The sequence below is a fragment of the Myxocyprinus asiaticus genome, chromosome 40, assembly GCF_019703515.2.
Source record: "Myxocyprinus asiaticus isolate MX2 ecotype Aquarium Trade chromosome 40, UBuf_Myxa_2, whole genome shotgun sequence".
In the NCBI taxonomy this organism is placed as follows: domain Eukaryota; kingdom Metazoa; phylum Chordata; class Actinopteri; order Cypriniformes; family Catostomidae; genus Myxocyprinus; species Myxocyprinus asiaticus.
In genome coordinates this window covers 35,074,587-35,094,758 of record NC_059383.1, presented here as the reverse complement: position 1 = coordinate 35,094,758, position 20,172 = coordinate 35,074,587, and the positions used below count along the sequence as shown (strand labels likewise).

The 20,172-nt window shown below is 35.4% G+C and overlaps 1 protein-coding gene across 1 annotated transcript in view; it reads left to right on the top strand.

Moving 5' to 3' along the window:
• LOC127430782 (nuclear receptor subfamily 6 group A member 1-B-like) overlaps window positions 1-20,172 on the top strand; it is a 46,241-nt gene that overhangs the window by 16,611 nt on the left and 9,458 nt on the right. The window contains exons 2-3 of the mRNA XM_051680847.1: window positions 16,055-16,285; window positions 19,685-19,740. Of these exons, the coding sequence (XP_051536807.1) occupies window positions 16,055-16,285; window positions 19,685-19,740 (287 nt within the window). The remainder of the gene's footprint in view (window positions 1-16,054; window positions 16,286-19,684; window positions 19,741-20,172) is intronic.

The following is a 20,172-nucleotide window of genomic DNA, read 5'->3' as shown; positions in this document are numbered from 1 at the left end:
ACACCTTTCTAATGTTCCAACGTAACCAACTCTTTGTTTGTGTGTGTAGCAGTATCGCAAACCCTTTTGACATTTAATCATGCGCAGGATATGAATTATAGATATCTACAATTCAATTTTCATTAGTTTAAATGCTAATTCTTGATGTCAAAAATGGAATTTCAAACAAAGTAAAATCAATTTTTTATCTGTAACTGCATTTTCACAAGTAGGATTTCATAATGATCTATCATTCACTCCTGTTTAAAACGCGATTACAGATACAATTAATTCTTACTAGTTGAAATTCCAATATCAGCAATATACCACTTATTAGTAAAAACTATAATTTCTGAAATTATTAATTACATTGTCACTAGTTCAGATGTCCTTTCCTGAAATCAACAATTAAATTTCAACTCAAATATGCACATTTTTTTATATCAGCAGTTTAGTTTTCACTGGTGGCAGTGTGAATTTCAGATATCTATAATGTTTTTTGTAACTAGAAAGATATGTCAATTTAGCATTATTTTTGGGTTGATTTTTAATTTTAACAATGGCTGTCGATTCAACGTGTTAATTTAGTGCAATTAATTCTATAAAAAAATATTGCATTAAAAAAATTGATGCTATGAATTACACCCCCTGACGCATACTTAAATACCATAATAAAAGTACAGATTTTCTTTCCATACGAGCAATTCAAGCTTGAAGTACATCTGTGAAGTACATCCGCGTCAATAGGTGGCAGTGCGCCTCAAACCTAACAAGCAGGAAACACAAGAACACCTACTGTGAGAACTGGATACATTGACGAACTCGATCCATGACATATTGCTGTCAACTGGCTTGTTCAATTATATGAGAATAAAACAAACAATATATTGAGTTCTTAAGCCACTTTTTGTATTGTATAATCATTGCTTTATTCACTTACCACAATAATGCAATTTATTTCAAACTGAATTTCAATCCGTATTTTAACAGTGTATTTATCATAGGCCCTGCATAATATATTTATAAATATTTGAATTAGTATGCATTATTTATATTAAATATCTTTTTTGGGGGGCCTTTCTCAGCAGTTAATGATGTATGTAATTAATTACAATTAATTCTATTAATTAATCAGCAGGTCTTAATTAAATTAGATTAAAATGTTTAATCGATTTGACAGTCCTCATTTTCACACAAGCTTCATGTCTTTTTTTCATTTTCAGTGTTACAGCTATCAGCATGTCACTCAAATAATTTAAAAATGTATTAGTTTTTAACGATTTCATTTGTGATTTCATTTCATTTTTACATGTATTTAATGGTTTATTAAAATATTTATTTACATTTTTAACTTTGAGATATCTTTAATTACCCTTCAATTTATTGATATCTGAAGTCCATTTCCAGATATACAGTAGTTTTTAAAATGCTATTTGTTTTTCACTAGTTGTAATTAAATAGTTAATATCAGGAATTTATATTTGTACCAGTAGCAATGTAATATTGATAGAAAAAAAAAAGTTTTACTAGTAAGAAGTACATAGCTGATATCTAAATTAATTAAATTAATTATAGATATCTCTAATTGCGTTTGAACAGAAGTGAATGACAGATAATTGTGAAATTCTACAAGTGAAAATGCAGTTAAACTGTAGATTTAAAATTATTTACTAGTTGATTTTCAGAGTATATATATATATATATATATATATATATATATATATATATATATATATATATATATATATATATATATATATATACACACACAGTTAAAAAAAATTGAAATTGTGAAATGTTGGCATTGATTTAGAAAATATGACTGATCATGCAAAAAAATTATCTTTTATTTAAGGATAGTGATCGTAATGCCATTTATTATCACATAATTGTTTGGCTCCTTTTTAAATAATAATGGTAACAGAAATCACCCAAATGGCCCTATTCAAAAGTTTACATACCCTTGAATGTTTGGCCTTGTTACAGACACACAAGGTGACACACACAGGTTTAAATGGCAATTAAAGATTAATTTCCCACACCTGTGGCTTTTTAAATTGCAATTAGTGTCTGTGTATAAATAGTCAATGAGTTTGTTAACTCTCACGTGGATGCACTGAGCAGGCTAGATACTGAGCCATGGGGAAACAACCACACTGTCTTTTTCCAGAGCAGCCTGTATTTCTCCTGAGGTTTCCTGTGGGTTTTTCTTTGTATCCCGAACAATTCTTCTGGCAGTTGTGGCTGAAATCTTTCTTGGTCTACCTGACCTTGGCTTGGTATCAAGAGATCCCCGAATTTTCCACTTCTTAATAAGTGATTGAACAGTACTGACTGGCATTTTCAAGGCTTTGGATATCTTTTTATATCCTTTTCCATCTTTATAAAGTTCCATTACCTTGTTACGCAGGTCTTTTGACAGTTCTTTTCTGCTCCCCATGGCTCAGTATCTAGCCTGCTCAGTGCATCCACGTGAGAGTTAACAAACTCATTGACTATTTATACACAGACACTAATTGCAATTTAAAAAGCCACAGGTGTGGGAAATTAACCTTAATTGCCATTTAAACCTGTGTGTTTCACCTTGTGTGTCTGTAACAAGGCCAGACATTCAAGGGTGTGTAAACTTTTGATCAAGGCCATTTGGGTGATTTCAGTTATCATTATGATTTAAAAAGGAGCCAAACAACTATGTAATAATAAATGGCTTCATATGATCACTATCCTTAAATAAAAGACAGTTTTTTTGCATGATCAGTCATATTTTCAAAATCAGTGCCACAATTTCATAATTTCTGCCAGGGTATGCAAACATTTGAGCACAACTGTATATCAAGAATGGGTATTCCCATTGAGTAACAACGTCATTTTTGATATCAAGAGTTAACATATTTATTAGTGCAAACCTAATTACTGATATAAAAATGAGCATTTTCACTACTAATAATTTGAATTGCTGACATCAAGCATTAGCATTTAAACTAGAGAAATTTTATTGTCGATACCTATTATTCATATCCTGCACATTATTAAATGTCAAAAGGGCTTGTGATAGTGGCAGTGCTATTATCGTTAACAAAAACGAATATGAAAGCTAAATGAAATAAAATGTTTGTTAACTGAAATAGAACTATAAATCAAAGCCCCTCACACACCTGAAAAGTTATACGTATTGGTGCTTAAGAAAAAATATATTTATCAAGACAAAAAAAAAAAAAAAAACGCACACTACCATAGCTTTTAAAACACAATCAAGAATTTATCTGTGGCGTTTCGGTCACACGACCTTCATCAGACATACATAAAAGAGCTTTTATGAATGCCTGTTGAAGGTCGTGTGGCCAAAACGTCACAAATAAATTATTGATTGTGTTTTGCAAGCTATGTTAGTGTGCAGGGTTTTTTTTCTTTTTGTCTTGATAATTGAAATAGAACTAAAAATAAAAACAAACATAATTGGAAAACCTGAAACTAAGCTAAAATAAATTTTTATGACTCTACAATTAACTAAAATAAAACCAATATTACCACACATTAATTGTACCCTTATAGTTGTTGATACACAGTATGATATTAAATACATTAAAACCTTTACAGCCAGCCTTTGAAAAGCATGAAATGCCACAAATAGTTATCAATAACTTCTTGTTCTTGTTTTATATGTGTAAGGGGGTTTGACCTCTTAATCATTTGAGCTTGTATGTCGTTATGTTATAGTGCTGTGACATTGTTGCCCCTAATCACTCTGGACACTGGGGGAGCAGTTCCCACAATCCTCCTTGCCTATGGTGATTCTCTCTCGCACAACATGCGTTAACTAGGTCAACACGCATACATGGGAACATATGCACTTATCAGGCATTCATAATACCGAAAAAAACCAGAAGTGGGGCCGGGGCTCACAGAGCAATGTTATATCGATGATGCTGCAGGTCACATTCTGTTCCTCTACTGATTGAAATCCCTTTTCTATGAGATCAGACTTTAAAAAAATCACATAGACTTACATTGAAGGAGGGACCTGAGCGACATCTAGGTACTGTTATGGGCTCTTTTGACTTGGACCAGTAACCAACCACCCAGTAAGCAAGTATGATTAATACAGTAACACTCCAACTGAAGTTTAAGGTTTTTTTTATTCACTTAAAAGAACCAGTTCATAAGAGTCATTCATGTCGGAATCAGACTACACTGGTCACACTGTTTCATGCTGTAGATAAAAAAATAAATAAATAAATAAAAAAAAAAGCTCATAAGAGTCATTCGTTTGGAAATCAGATTACACTCTTCACACTGTAGATTCAAAAGAGCCAGCTCTTAAGAGTCATTCTTTTGGGAATCATTCTACACTGGTCGCGCTGTAAGTTTTGCACTGTAGATTCAGAATAACAAAGTCTGAAGAGTCATTTCTTCAGTAATCAGACTACACTGGTCGAGTTGTATGTTTTATGATGTAGATTTAAAAGGAACCAGCCTTTAGAAGTCAATCTTTTGGAAATCAGACTACTCTGGTTGCGCTGTGTGTTTTACACTATAGATTCAAGATAACCGGCTCATAAGAGTAATTTGTTCGGGAATCGGACTACTCTGGTCATGCTGTTTGTTTCACGCTGTAGATTCAGTAAAGGGTCAGTGCTGAATAATGCAGAAGGAAACACTGTCAGAGTATTTCAGCATGGTAATCCGACCGCATCAGTGGAAAATTGCACGTTTAGGAGCTGTTAATGTAACCGAAAGTCGTGAAAATCAAAGGTTTCCTGAATTTGTTATAATTTGGAAACCAAAAACTTGGTTCCCAACATTCATTTAGCTTTCGTAGCATTTGGCAGTTTCTTGAGGAAGAGCTTTCTACTTCCTTTAATCATTTCCTCTATAGCCATTAGATTCATACAAATGCTTCCTCTTGATTAGCCAGTTCAGCAGCACTACCTTGATCGCTCTATTTTAGAACCATGTGTGTTTGTCCTTATTTTAAGTGACTTGTGAGATATACAAGAAAACAAGCTAAAGAGCAAGACAGATAGCGAGAGATGCAGAATGCCTGTGATTTTCATTGCCTCTAAATGCAGGAGGTGGTAATACACACTGACAGATCTAGAACAGCATTAACAGGGCATAAAGAGATACAGAGTAAGACTGACAGAGGGGTGTTGGGAAATGAAGGAAGGTGGTAAGCAGGAATGTTACGATGTTTCCTCTAGTTCTGCTGCTGATGAAGATGAGGTTGTGAAGTGAACTATATAGGCTGCACTGACTGCAAAACTGCTATTCCTTCTGATCAGCAAAGTCAAAGGCTATGTTCAGAACGGAAGCCTACTAGCCTTTACTACTTTTTTAAATATTCAAAAAGTTTACCGATATAGCTGATGAAAATGCAAGTTATTGCTAAAATTTCACAAGTGTGGACATGATATATTTCCGTTTAACACTAGCACAAACTCTTATGTCGATTTTTCAAATGTCGCTAAAAACTGGTTCGGAAACACTTTTTGTCGAGAAAATATGCATTAACGCAAAAATATAGTGTCACATGACAGAATTCATGACGGCAAGGTATACATCCTTGAAAGCCAATTTATTGTATGTGAAGCATTACTCGCACTGTTATGGATTGGTCTTAACGGCATACCTGCACAGATCCGATGCTGCAAACACATCTGCATCATGACACTTCCAGGAGTGCCAAAACAAATATCTCGTATCATGCACCTGTCATCGACAAGTGCATGGAGAACAAATGAATAGCCACTGTTTGTGATTAATTTAATCGCGGAAGCCATCCGTTTATTTATTAAAGTTGCTTTTCCTCACCATTCAAAATAATAGACGGCAGACATGGAATTAGCCCACAATACAAAAAACATATCATTTCTGTCCGCAAAGATGTTTTAAATTAAAAATAAATACACAATACTAGGAGAAAAGCTTCAGTGTTTTTTTTTTTTTTTTTTTTTTTTGGAACACTAACAGCCCAATTCTATAAAATTATTATTTTGCTTACTTTTGAAAAAAATGCCAGCAAAATTATTAAATAAATTACCAAACGAATAAAGCATTAACTTAAAAAAAAAAAAACACATTTACCAAATGAAAAAATAATATTGTTAGGCCTATATAATTGCCTGTTCTTTACTCAAATTTAAATTGGTCTTACCCTGTTCTGTAGAACATTTTAAAACTTTTAAATATTTTAAATCTAACCCTCTTTACCTCGGATCGCATTTGCTGAGCCTCTTCAGAAAATGTAAATTGCATTATGACACTAAAATTTTAGATGACAATCAAGTTCAGTTGGTCGTTAAAAGTTGCTAGACAAATATGCGGGACATAATGCAGTTGTGATGGCACTGCTTTAGATTAGATGATTGTTCAAAATAGCCTATTGAAGGGGGCTTGGGTAGCTCAGTGAGTATTGATGCTGACTTCCACCCCTGGAGTCGTGAGTTCGAATCCAGGCACGTGGTAAGTTGTGCGTGGATCGTGGAGAGTAGCATGAGCCTCCACATGCTGTGGGTCTCCGCGGTGTCATGCACGACGAGCCATGTGATAAGAGGCGCAGACTGACTATCTCAGAAGCGGAGGCAACTGAGATTTGTCCTCCACCACCCAGATTGAGGCAAGTAACCGCGCCACCATGAGGACCTAGTAAGTAGTGTGAATTGGGCATGCCAAATTGGGGAGAAAAGAGGATAAAAAAAATAAAAAATAGCCTATTGAATATCAGGAATGCATCATATGTAAACCCTAATATTACACCGCATCAGTTTTTCTTTAATAGCTGTGCACACAGCACATCGATGGATGGTCCTTATACTAAGACCAAAAGTTTCCCCCACTACTTGGTGCAGGTTGCCAGCTTGAACAGGGCCATGACGATTCACTTTCAGGTTGGAAAACGGCTTAAGGGCAGATTTCTTTTGTGATAAACCAAAACTTATGCGGCAGTGTTTTTTTACACCATTTTTATCGATAAAAGGCTATTGAATGGAAACAGGCAGAAGACGGCAAATTTCGCAAATATTGTTTTACGCATTTTCACTTTGTTGATAACAAAAAGTGGATGGAAACTAGGTTTATGTGTACATGCATCACAGGAGGTTTATGTCATTTTTGTCATTTTCTTTGAAAATCATGAGAATTCTCACCACAGTGTAATTTCCAGCACATCTCAAATTCTGTATTGTGCTTAAATGAATTCTGTGGTGGAAACGACAGTAATATAAAACGGTTTTGAAATAAAACCGATTAATCATTTGTCTCGCTAAGGCTAATTTCATAGCTAACCTTTTTGTTGTATCATAAATACGCACACAACGAAGCCATATTTTCAAGCTTTTTGCATAATTTGGCTAAATTACTGCTTGATTGAAAATGACGCCCAATAAAAATATTCAATTTAAAATATAGTGATATTTACCTTGATTTTTCTCTGTTTTCTTCAAACTTCACTTGTCTCATATTTCATCTCAAGCATGCTCTTCACTGACACCTTTGTCGACTTGGATAACAAGTGCATTAACTTTTATTTGGGGCAAAATTGTTTGGTGTGCTGGAAATGACACCACAGCTGTGGTACAATCGTATTTTTTTTTTTTTTTTTTTTAAATCATTTTCAGACAATAAATATTGAAATGGTTTATTCCACTTTTTGTTTCGATTTGTTTTAGTTTAAACATGTAATGATTTGTATTTTTAGAATGGATTCACATAGTACAGTATTAAAAGTGTAGGTCTTGGAGAAGGCTAAACAGTCAAATCTGAACATAAAAGTCATTTGAAAAGTTCCAAAAATAAATGAAGGCATGGTGAGAAAAAAGTCAGTTTTAATGTGACCATTTAACAAAAAGAAAAAAAGTTGAAATGTGAAATTTTTAACAACAATCAACCCCCTGGACATGAAATTGCCCGAAGTTAAAGAAACACACTACTACATGGGTAAGGTTATGACTTATGAGGTAATGTCACAAAACCTCATTGTATTGTATGTGAGTGACGTTCAGATATCATCTTAGATGTTCAAAAAATATATATAATGTATTTTAAATTTTTAATAAAATTTCTAAGTAAATATATATTTGTTGGTTGTCTCCTCAAATACACGTCACAAAAATTATACAACCCCAATTCCGAAAAAGTTGGGACAGTATGAAAAATGCTAATAAAAACAAAAAGGAGTGATTTGTAAATTATAATCACCCTTTGCTATATTGAAAGCACCACAACTACACATAATAATGACGTTTTACTTTGTGAATTAAAAAGAAAAATAATAAATTTATGTACAGTAATTTCAAATCAGATGATTACAACACACTCCTAAAAAAGTTGGGAGAGGGGCAATTTAAGACTAATAACAATTTGAGGAATTGAAATAACAAGGCGATGTGAAACAGGAGATGTTAAACAGGTGAGGCAATTGTGTCATAGTATATAAGGAGCCTCCAAAAACAGCCTAGTCCTTCAAAAGCAAGGATCATTCAAGACTTGTCAATTTTCCAACAGATGCTTCAGCAAATAATCCAGCACTTTGAGAACAATGTTCCCCAAAGACAAATTGGAAGGATTTTGGGCATTTCACCCTCTACAGTGCACAATATACTTAAAAGATTCAAGGAATCTGGTCAAATCTCGGTGCATAAAGGGCAAGACGAAAACCACTTCTGAATGTCTCTGATCCCTCAGACATCACTGTCTTAAAAAAACATCATTCATCTGTAATGGATATCATGAACATGGGCTTGGGATAACTCTAGTAAACCTTTGTTAGTCAACACCACTCGCCGCTGCATCCACAGATGCAAGTTAAGACTTTATTATGCAAAGCAGAAGCCATACATCAACACTGTTCAGAAGTGCTGCCGACTTCTCTGGGCTCGGTCTCATCTTAGATGGAAAGTAGAACAGTGGAACTGTGTTTTTTGATCCAAAGAGTCACATTTCAAAAGGTTTTTGAAAAACACAGCCGTCGTGTTCTCCGGGCCAAAGAGGAAAATGACCATCCAAGCTGTTATTAGTGTCAGGTCCAAAAGCCAGTGTCTGTATGGGCCAGGGGTGTGTCAATGCCCATGTCATGGGTAACTTGCACATCTGTGAGAACACCATGAATGCAGACAGATATGTACAAATTTTGGAGCAACAAATACTGCCATCCAGCACCGTCTTTTCCAGTGTCGTCCCTACATTTTCCAGCAGGACAACTTCAAACCACATACTGCCCAGATTACAAGTGCATAGCTGTGTAAGCAGAGTGTGTGGGTGCTAGACTGGCCTGCCTGCAGTCCTGACCATCTCCATTGAGAATGTGTGGCGCATTATTAAGCACACCATACGGCAACGAAGACCCCGTACAATTGTGCAGCTAAAGACCAACATAATGGATGAATGGGGGAAAATTCCACTTTCTAAACGTAGCAAACTTATGTCTTCAGTGCCTAAATGCTTAATAAGTGTTATTAGAAGAAATGGTGAAGTTTCACAGTGGTAAACACTCGACTCTCTCAATGTTTATGGAAAGTGTTGCAATCATCTGATTTGAAATGACTGTAAATTAAATAAATAAATAAATAAAAGATATGACATTTGCAGGGAAAAACATCATATAATGTGTAGTTGTAGAGCTTTCAATATAGCAAAGGGTGATTATAATTTACAAATCACTCATTTTTGTTTTTATTTTTTTATTTTCATGCTGTCCCAACTTTTTTGGAATTGGAGTTGTATGTTAAAATTAGGGCCGTAATTACTTCTGGTTCCTTCATTACACTGGAAATAGAAGGACAAGTCCAGCGCATTATATATTGTGCAATACAGTATTCTGTGCAGTGTGCCATGTTGTATACTGCAGATTTTGGAATACAGAAAATGTGCATTCTGTGAACAGTATATATACTATATACAGCAGAAATGTAAAAGTAGTATTTTAGTGCACTATTCCATACTTAAGCTTTTCATGATTAGGGTCTAAGTTCCCCTTCAGTGCCCCCTGGAGTGAGTTATTTTTGCACACGACACTGCACAGCCGGTAGAGGTGGGCAGAGAGTAGAGTATTTTTTTTATTTTTATTTCTTGTCATTAAAAAAATATACTGTATATAATATAGTAAACATGTGAACAAACCGTATCTGTACCTAATAAGGAGACATGGCTGTGGGCATGGGAAGATCGCGATTAGATATTATGGCTGTGCATATACAAGCTGTGAACTGTTATTGTGGTACTTTGGTGACTATTAGGCTGTTTGTTACATAAAATAAACATATCATGTGCTTGAAAAGACTATTTGAGTAGCAGTTTGTTTTACAAATGACAACCGCTACTAATGTAAACAAATGGCAGCACGCATCGGAGGAAGATCGCATTTGATGTATTGACTGTGCGTATAAGAGCTGTAAACTTTTAATCGTGGTACTTTGGCGATGAGTTGGATGTATGTATATAAACTTATTCTGTGGTTTAAAAGACTGTATGAGTAACTGTTTGAGCGAATATAAATTAAAGACGCTTGACAAATGCAGCCAGTGTCAGCTCGAAAGCCGGATTTAAATCTGCCAGCTTGTAACGTAACTGGCTGTTGCAGAAACATATGTGTGATGCTACTCCGCAGGGCCCAGTTATTAACCGTCACATATGTGTGATGGTACGTATGAAAGGGTTACCCAAAGTATTTTCTACAACCAATATCTCCAAAACTGTTTTCCAGGCTTGTGTTTTAGCAACATATGTCAAATTACTAATGTATTCTGACAAAAATGTAATTAATTTAGCCTATTTTCTCAAATTAGGCTAATAAACTACTTTTATCTAGAGTAAGGACTGTTGTAAAGACCAGGCGATACCTGTGCCAATAATGTAATTGGCTCTTTTGTGGCATGATGATGGCCCATAATGTTTTTGCTTCTTTTTTTAACCTACTGTTGCTTTTATTAGGTACACTGATACACATTGGGCAGATGTGTGTGTGTGCATGTGCGCATGTAACCCTGGTCAATTTTGTGTGTGTTTAATGTGTGTTCCACAGTTCCTGTTTGCTATAAAGTTTGACCCGTGTTTGACCTGCTCCTCAACAATACTCTGCCCTCATTACCCAGAGCCTTCTTGAGGGTTGTAAAATGGATCTAGAGTTCAGGGTTAGGTTGAGCGCTCACTGTACCTTTTACAACGCCCATGCTGTGGAAGACCTCTCCGTGACCCTGATGCTCACTTGCTCCCTCTATAGTTCACCAGAACTTTGGACAAATGCAGCCTGATCTCATGAAATTTCCATGAGCATTGTAACGTTTTTGCAAAACTTAAATTATGTGCTTCATTACACGTTTGGCTGCAGTTTCCCAGTGAAATGTCCAGCGGGGGTGCCAAAACCGATCGAAATGAGGTTTTAATCTGACAAGGTTTTTAAGGTGATTATTAGATGGAGGTTTTAATGAGTAAAATGTTCCTCCCTAACCTAAAACTTTACCCTAAACCTAAACCTAACCAATAGTGTCCTGAAAGATTTGATCAGAGTTTATCAGAACAGACATCCTCACCCTTAACCAACACCTAACCTTAACCGATAGTGTTTTAAAATGCCAATTCGAAATGAAAAGCACATTTTGTGAAGCAACTACATCATATCGCTTTGCTTCTATGGCACTTTCATTTTCGTGCGTCTTTGGCTGGACTCGAACTGCAGTCAACAAGTCCAATGTCTAATGCTTGCAGGTGAGCTACCAAGCAAGCTATTAAAATGGGAATAAGTGTGTATATGTAGGTGGGCCTGAAGTACAAGTGTTAAAATATATAATTTTTGAAATCATGTGTTACATTAAAAATGATTTTATATAAACATAGTGGGTTTTGAGTAATAGAGCGAAAAATAAGTCATAATCAGCAATTGTATTCATGATTTGTGTGACAGTGAATAAAATGCTCAGTTGTTGCAGTGCCTCTAGTGTTCATTTTAGCAGGACACTTCAGCCAAATGATGAAAGAGGCACATAAAAGTCAGTTTGCAAAAATGAATATAGAGTAACATTCATTCAATGAGACCAGGTTGGATAAATGATAATGTCCATCCAGTGTAGCCTCGGGAAGTCCAATTTATTTTATTGAACCGATTCAATGAAGTACTTCATTTCAATGAACCACTTCAAATAAATGATTCACCTTTGGACCTTATGCACAGTAGCACCAATTTTAATTTTTACAAGAATGACAATGAGGCTGTGAGCGATAGACTTACAGTCTCTTCAGTGGGTTGTATGGTTGTTTCAAATTTGTTTCTGTTTCATGATCATTCCACTGACGAAACATCTATCCAAGAAATTTCAGTCAACAAAAACATTTGTGTTTGTGGAAAATTAGATGTGATCTAGGAGCTTTATACAGCTTCAAATACAGTGTGCACCATTGAAGAGACTGCATGTCTATCCCTCACAGCAGTTTATCAGCATGTTCTCACTATTATTTAAGATGTTTTTTTCACTATTATAAATATAACATTTTAGCATCATATATATTGCATCAAAACTTGCATTGTTTGTGATTCCATAACGTTGTCAACTAGTTTTACTCCTCAAAAAATTCAACTCTTAAGACTTATTCAGCCTCATCGCATGAACATTACGTGACAATGGCAACATTTTAGCCAAAGGAACGTACATGCCTCATTACACGTTTTGCTGCAGTTTCCCAATGAAATGTCCAGCTGGGGGCGCCAAAAGCGAGTGAAATGGTGTCATAATCAGATGAGGTTTTTAAGGTGAATATTAAATGGAGGTTTTTATGAGTAAAACGTGTCCTCCCTAACCAATAGTGTTCTAAAAGCAAATGAGAGGTGAACAAAACAAACATCCTTACCCTAAACCAGGGTTCCCCAATTAGTTTTTACCAAGGGCCAAATTCTGTCAGCAATATAAAGTCAAGGGCCACGGCCATCGATCTAGACAATTTTTGTGTGCTGCTGCTATTATTATTATTATTATTACTATTGTTGTTTCTATTATTAAAAGAGTCACACATAAATATTCATATTTTTTATTAGTTCTTTTTCTCAGTATTAGTAGCCTGTTTTATTTATTCAGACAATTATGAACATTTTGTTTGTAAACAGATCACAAAACTACACAAATTTGCCTGTTAAAAAAACCCAAAAACTTTAATGAACAGTCTAGATCTCCATGTCCTCCATGCGAGACAACTGTTCCTGCTCATCTCCAAACGGGCTCTACTCCCTGCACTTTCCCTAACTGCTGATTCAATCATTAGATCTATTACCATTAATATTGTTATTGTTCTTAAGGATAATATAACAAAGTATTGCAATAATTTCAATAAAGAAAGACCATGAGCCAATGTTTTCTTATAAATTATTTTTGATATTAAGCTATACATCATATTTTTTCTGTACACTGTTATTCTTAATGTGCACTATTCCACGTGTGCCTTGTGTTATATTCTCCAGGCATTATAAAAAGAGTAGTTGGCTTCAGGATTCAGTTTGGAATATACTCATAGCAAAATACATGTGCAAATATAAATAGGACATATATTTGTCTCACATAATCGTCATGGATTTGGCGTGAACAGACCTTTAGCACGGGCCAAACATTTGTCTCTCGCGGGCCTGCCTATTGAGGAGCCCTGCCCTAAACCAACACCTAAACATAACCGATAGTGTCCAAAAACAAAATGCAAAATGAAAAGCACATTTGTGTCACATCTATGACACTGTCGTCTCACTTGTCAGCTTGTGTGCTTGACTGGGCTCGAACTGCGGAAGCTAATCACGTTGGAATAAGTGTGTAAATGCAGGTGAGTCTGTAATACAAGCGTTAAAATGTGTCGTTTTTCAAATGACGCGTTATGGCAAAAGTGTTTTGATACCATAACTTAGCATTGTGTGAGTAATAGTGCGAAAAATAAGTGTCTATAAAGTCATAACCAGCTGTTGTATTCGTGATTTATGTGAAAGACGCAAGATGTTGCTGTATTGTAGCGCCTCTTGTGTTAATGTCGAAACGAAGAACACAGCACGTAAAAGTCAGTTTTCAAAAATGTTTGTTATAGGAACATTCATTCTATGAGACTAGGTTGATATTATTGGTGGGCAGCACTGTTGTTCTTTACTTTTGACAAACTGATCAACCCATTAAAATAATGTCTGTTGGTTTAACATAATTTGTCAGGTTGACTTCAATAAACCATTGTTAATCATGTTGGGTCTTGTTCAAATGTTGAATTTTAATATAGAATATAAGAACTTTTGAATCAACGCACACCTCTAAGAAATCACTCATTCTCGGGGAAGAGGGCCTGAGGAGCGGCAGAAATATTCCTAAACTAAATTTAGTGAAGATTTCAGATAAGACACACAACCGAGACACAACCTCAGGCCTTTCTTACTTAGAATACTCTGAGTGAGTCTTGTGATATCAGTTGAACCTGATGGAACTCTTCAATATTCTACTTGACTGAGGTAAACAATGGTATGTTCTCTGTATAGGAGACAATAGAGCTGGAGGGAGATGAGCCAGAGATTCTCTATCTCTCTTTCTGTGTTCCCTCCCACTAGCTCTCCTGTCTCTGTAGTTTGTTGTAAAATCTGGGTCACGCTGCATGATGCTGTAAGTCATTTCAAAGCTAGATCATGAAACCCAACGTGAAATCTGGAAGAGACTGCAGAAAGTACCTGGGGTGGGTGGGTGTGTGTGTGTGTGTGTGTGTGTGTGTGTGTGTGTCACAGATTAGGGTAATCCTGATCTTTTCTGTACTGAGATTTAAATAAGAACTTCTGCAACTTTATTTAACTTTATAAGTGTAAGTTCACAATGAATTCGGCACTCCCTCAATGTCTATAAACTCAGATTAACCTACTAACAGACATCAGAGAGACACCTGGGTGCATGTATGTTTTCCTTATGTCTACTGGGACCTCATTCTTAATCTCAACTTCATGTCTTTATGTCATAATGATATAATATACAGTATATGAAATTTTAAAGGAATTTTCCGGGTTTAATACATGCAATTTCATTTGAACTTGTCCCTCAGTTTAAAAAAAAACAAACAAAAAAAATCAAAAATCTGCGTTACAGTAAGGCACATACAATGGAAGTGAATGGGGCCAGTCTGTAATTATTTAAGTACTTACTGTTTCAAAAGTTTAGCCACAATCAAAAACAATGTGCATTTTAACATGATTTCAGTGTGACAAAATCGCTTACTAATTTTTTTTTTATATAAAGCTCTATCCAATCTAACAACTTCCTTGCCATGACAACATAGGGCCGCAAAAACAACGATTTTCAGATCAAATAACACACAAGTTTTACGGAAGAATTAATGAATTAATAAGTACTTTTATAAAATTATTAGCTTCACATTTCTGCCTTTAAACCCTCCATTCACTTGGCCCCATTCACTTCCATTGTAAGTGCCAAACTGTAACATCGATTTTTGCCTCCCCACCACTTTTTTTTAAAGAAAAGGAGGGACGAGATGAAATGAATATTTATGCCACAGATACTTTCCAACGAGCTTAACTTTTATTAAACTCGAAATATACTGTGACATCATGGCCTTATTATTAATTATGGTAACACTTTACATTAAGTTTGTATTCATTAACATTATTTGATGTATTAGTTAACATGAACTAACAATTAACAATACTTTTACAGCATTTATTAATCTGGGTTAATGTTAATTTCTACTTATACTAATACATATTTAACATTAAAAATGTTATACCTTACCATTAGTTAATGCAATGTGAACTGACATGAATAAACATCATATTTTGATAAATTAACATTAACCAAGGTTATTTATACATAATGCACTAACTAATATTAACGAGTAGAACCTTATTGTAAAGTATTGCCTTAATTATTATAGACCAACCCTAACCCTACTGCTTTCAAACGCTTTTCGGGCATTTTTAGGTTTCAGTTAGGAAATTGCCAAGTTAGGTTAATGCCACCAACCCCAACCCCCCACCCCCACAAGACATAAATATGACAAATACAGGGGACAGTAAAAAAAAATTGACTCTTTAATTTACATTCATTCACATATTACATCTCTCTTTCTATAGAGGATGTGAGCGAGCAGCGCTGGTGTTTGATCTGTGGTGACCGTGCGTCCGGACTACACTATGGCATCATCTCCTGTGAGGGGTGTAAGGGCTTCTTTAAACGCAGCATCTGCAACAAGCGCATCTACCGCTGCAACAAGGACAAGAACTGCCAGATGTCCCGCAAACAACGCAACCGCTGTCAGTACTGCAGACTGCGCAAGTGCCTTCAGATGGGAATGAACCGCAAGGGTGAGGAAAACACACACACACGCACGCACGCTTTTAAATCCTCCAAGTACACATGTACATATACCCCTAACCCTCACACTTAATAAACTTAATAAAAAGACCAATTATTAACTGACCTCATTTTTTGAAGTGTTCCAAAATTCAGGATACATATTTTTGAATCATCCATCAATGATGACACAATTTTCTGGTTAGCGTAGCCTCTGATATCAACCTGAGTAGGGGGTGACAGTGATTTAAAGTAGCAGATTTTGCCCTGATTAAATCCAACACACTTAACACACATGGGCACCATTGCATAAAGACACATGCTAAAGAAATGTGATGACGTAAACTTGTCTTAACATTTTTGAAGAACTAACACTTACCTACATGTCCTACATCCTTTATCTTTTTCATTGTCCTTGTATCTTCACCTTTGCTGTTTTTTCTTTCTCTCTTGTATTTTTTATGTACCCATTAAGAATTACAATTTCACCCCAATTATGCAGCACAATGTATCTTTTGTATAAACATAAGTCTGCTTCTTAAAAATGTAATATTTATTAACTTAAACCATAACATCATAGTCTGGTCTTTGATGTTGGTTCATTAGAGGCAGATATCTGATCTTTCTACTATGTAAATGTAGTGTTTGAGTGGGAATGCCTGAAGAAAAAACACGCAGATATCAGATTGTAGATCTGGGTTACGACGCTGCATATATAATCGTGAAAGATGCTCAGCTGGCCCTGATAATAAAATTCTTGATCCAGAGTATGCCATCTTTTTTTTTTCTGTTTCTTAAGGCGAGACTCAAAGACTCACAAACACAAAACAAAGCATACATAATTAGATCTCTTTATAGTGGAGGCTCTGAAAAGAATTGTATATTGTACTTGCATGCGGTGTGCACCAGAGGGAGCCATTGCTCTTTATTGTTCTCTTTGGCTATGTTCATAATGGCATGCTAGTGTACAGCTTACTGCATACTCTACAAAATGTACTGTATACTTCATATTAGTGTCATAAATGATCATTTTTATTAAGGGGCATTATTTGTCTCATGGAATTAATTTTCATGGAATTTGAACCTTTATGAGGACATAGACTTCACATAGGATAGAATTTACGCATTTCAATTTAATTACAAAATTCCATCAAATTCAGTTGAGATGATTTATTATTATTTTAAGTTTATAAATGTAATTTGTTAAACATTACACAGTTCAATTACACATTTTTGCCCCAAGTCCCCATTATACACAGTTGAAGTCAGAAGTTTACATACACCTTAGCCAAATACATTTAAACTCAGTTTTCACAATTCCTGACATTTATTCATAGAAAACATTCCCTGTCTTAGGTCAGTTAGGATCACTGCTTTATTTTAAGAATGTGAAATGTCAGAGTAATAGTAGAGAGAATGATTTATTTCAGCTTTTATTTCTTTCATCATTTTCCCAGTGGGTCAGAAGTTTGCATACACTTTGTTAGTATTTGGTAGCATTGCCTTTACATTTTTTAACTTGGGTCAAACGTTTTGGGTAGCCTTCCACAAGCTTCTCACAATAAGTTGCTGGAATTTTTTCCCATTCCTCCGACAGAACTGGTGTAACGGAGTCAGAGTTGTAAACCTCCTTGATCGCACACACTTTTTCAGTCCTGCCCACAAATTTTCGATCGGATTGAGGTCAGGGCTTTGTGATGACCACTCCAGTACCTTGACTTTGTTGTCCTTAAGCCATTTTGCCACAACTTTGGAGGTATTCTTGGGGTCATTGTCCATTTGGAAGACCCATTTGCGACCGAGCTTTAACTTCCTGGCTGATGTCTTGATATGTTGCTTCAATATATCCACATAATTTTCCTTCCTCATGATGCCATCTATTTTGTGAAGTGCACCAGTCCCTCCTGCAGCAAAGCACCCCCATAACATGATGCTGCCACCCCCATGCTTCATGGTTGGGATGGTGTTCTTCGGGTTGCAAGCCTCACCTTTTTTCCTCCAAACATAACGATGGTCATAATGGCCAAACAGTTACATTTTTGTTTCATCTTTGTCCCCATGTGCACTTGTATACTGTAGTCTGGCTTTTTTATGGTGGTTTTGGAGCAGTGGCTTCTTCATTGCTGAGTAGCCTTTCAGGATATGTCGATATAGGACTCGTTTTACTGTGGATATAGATACTTTACTTACAAAGATCCTTTGCTGTTGTTCTAGGATTGATTTGCACTTTTCGCACCAAACTACTTTCATCTCTAGGAGACAAAATGCATCTCCTTCCTGAGCGGTATGATGGCTGCGCGGTCCCATGGTGTTTATACTTGCGTACTATTGTTTGTACAGATGAACGTGGTACCTTCAGTCATTTGGATGAACCAGACATGTGGAGGTCCACAATATTTTTTGTGAGGTCTTGGCTGATTTCTATGATTTTCCCATGATGTCAAGTAAAGAGGCACTGAGTTTGAAGGTAGGCCTTAAAATACATCCACAGGTACACCTCCAGTTGACGCCAATTAGCCTATCAGAAGCTAATTGGCTAATTGCCTAAACGTTTTGACAACATTTTCTGGAATTTTCCAAGCTGCTTAAAGGCATAGTGTATGTAAACTTTTGACCCACTGGAATTGTGATATAGTCAATTAAAAGTGAAACAATCTGTCTGTAAACAGTTGTTGGAAAAATTGCTCATGTCATGCACAAAGTAGATGTCTTAAACGAGTTGCCAAAACTATAGTTTGCTAATATGAAATCTGCAGAGTGGTTAAAAAATGAGTTTTAATGACTTTAGCCTAAGTGTATGTAAACTTCTGACTTCAACTATATATATAATAATATATATATATATATATATATATATATATATGCTCTTTCATCTATTATTTCATATCATATCTATTTGCTGTCACAGGATATCTATTTCTTTGTTTATTACAAGAGAAATAAGTACTATATTCATACACTTAAATAATATATTGTGTATAATCACAGGCATAAACATGCTATTGGTAACTTAAGGTGGCACTGTTGTTTCAGTGATTGACTTGATTTACATTTTACATTGCTATTTTATGAAGAAGCAACATGGAAGTAAACTATAGCAAATTGATTTATGAAAACTAAAACATCAAAATCAATCAGAATTCTATTCAATTATTTTCTACTTGTCTTGAAAATGCTTTGAATATTTTACACTATCTGGGCATTTTGTAGATACATTTGTAATAGATATACGTGCCGGGTCTCTAAAGACCCGAATATATTAATTCGAGTGTTTGGTGAAATTCCCTTGCATTTAAGGGTTTAAAAAGAAAATGTTTGAAGTACCCCAAAGAACATTTGCAGAGATAGTATGTGTAGGATGGTAATATGCTATTCCAAACAAATCCTCTGTCTCTTATTCTCTCTATCAGCTATCAGAGAGGACGGGATGCCTGGAGGGAGGAATAAAACAATCGGACCCGTACGGGTAAGTAAACTCTGCAGGAGACTTAGTGGAATATTCCAGGCAGGTTCAATACAAGTTAAGCTCAATCTACAGCAATTGTAGCATAATGTTGATTACGACAAATAATTTTGACTTGTCCTTTTAAAAAAAATAATTGAAAAGCAACAGTCGTGGTTACAGTGATGCAACGTAAACAATATACATGTTAACATGATTTTAGTGTGATAAAATCGCTTACAGGGTTTAGCAGCATTGTGTCATCATGGCAATAAAGTTGTAATATTGAAAATAACTTTAAGTGGTTTTATCACACTAAAATCGTGTTAAAATGTGTAACATTTACATCTTGTGGCTATACCTTTGAAACAGCAGATATTTTAACATTTATACACTGGCCCATTCACTTCCATTGTAAACCGCTTACTGTAACCATCATTTTTGCTTTTTGTAAAT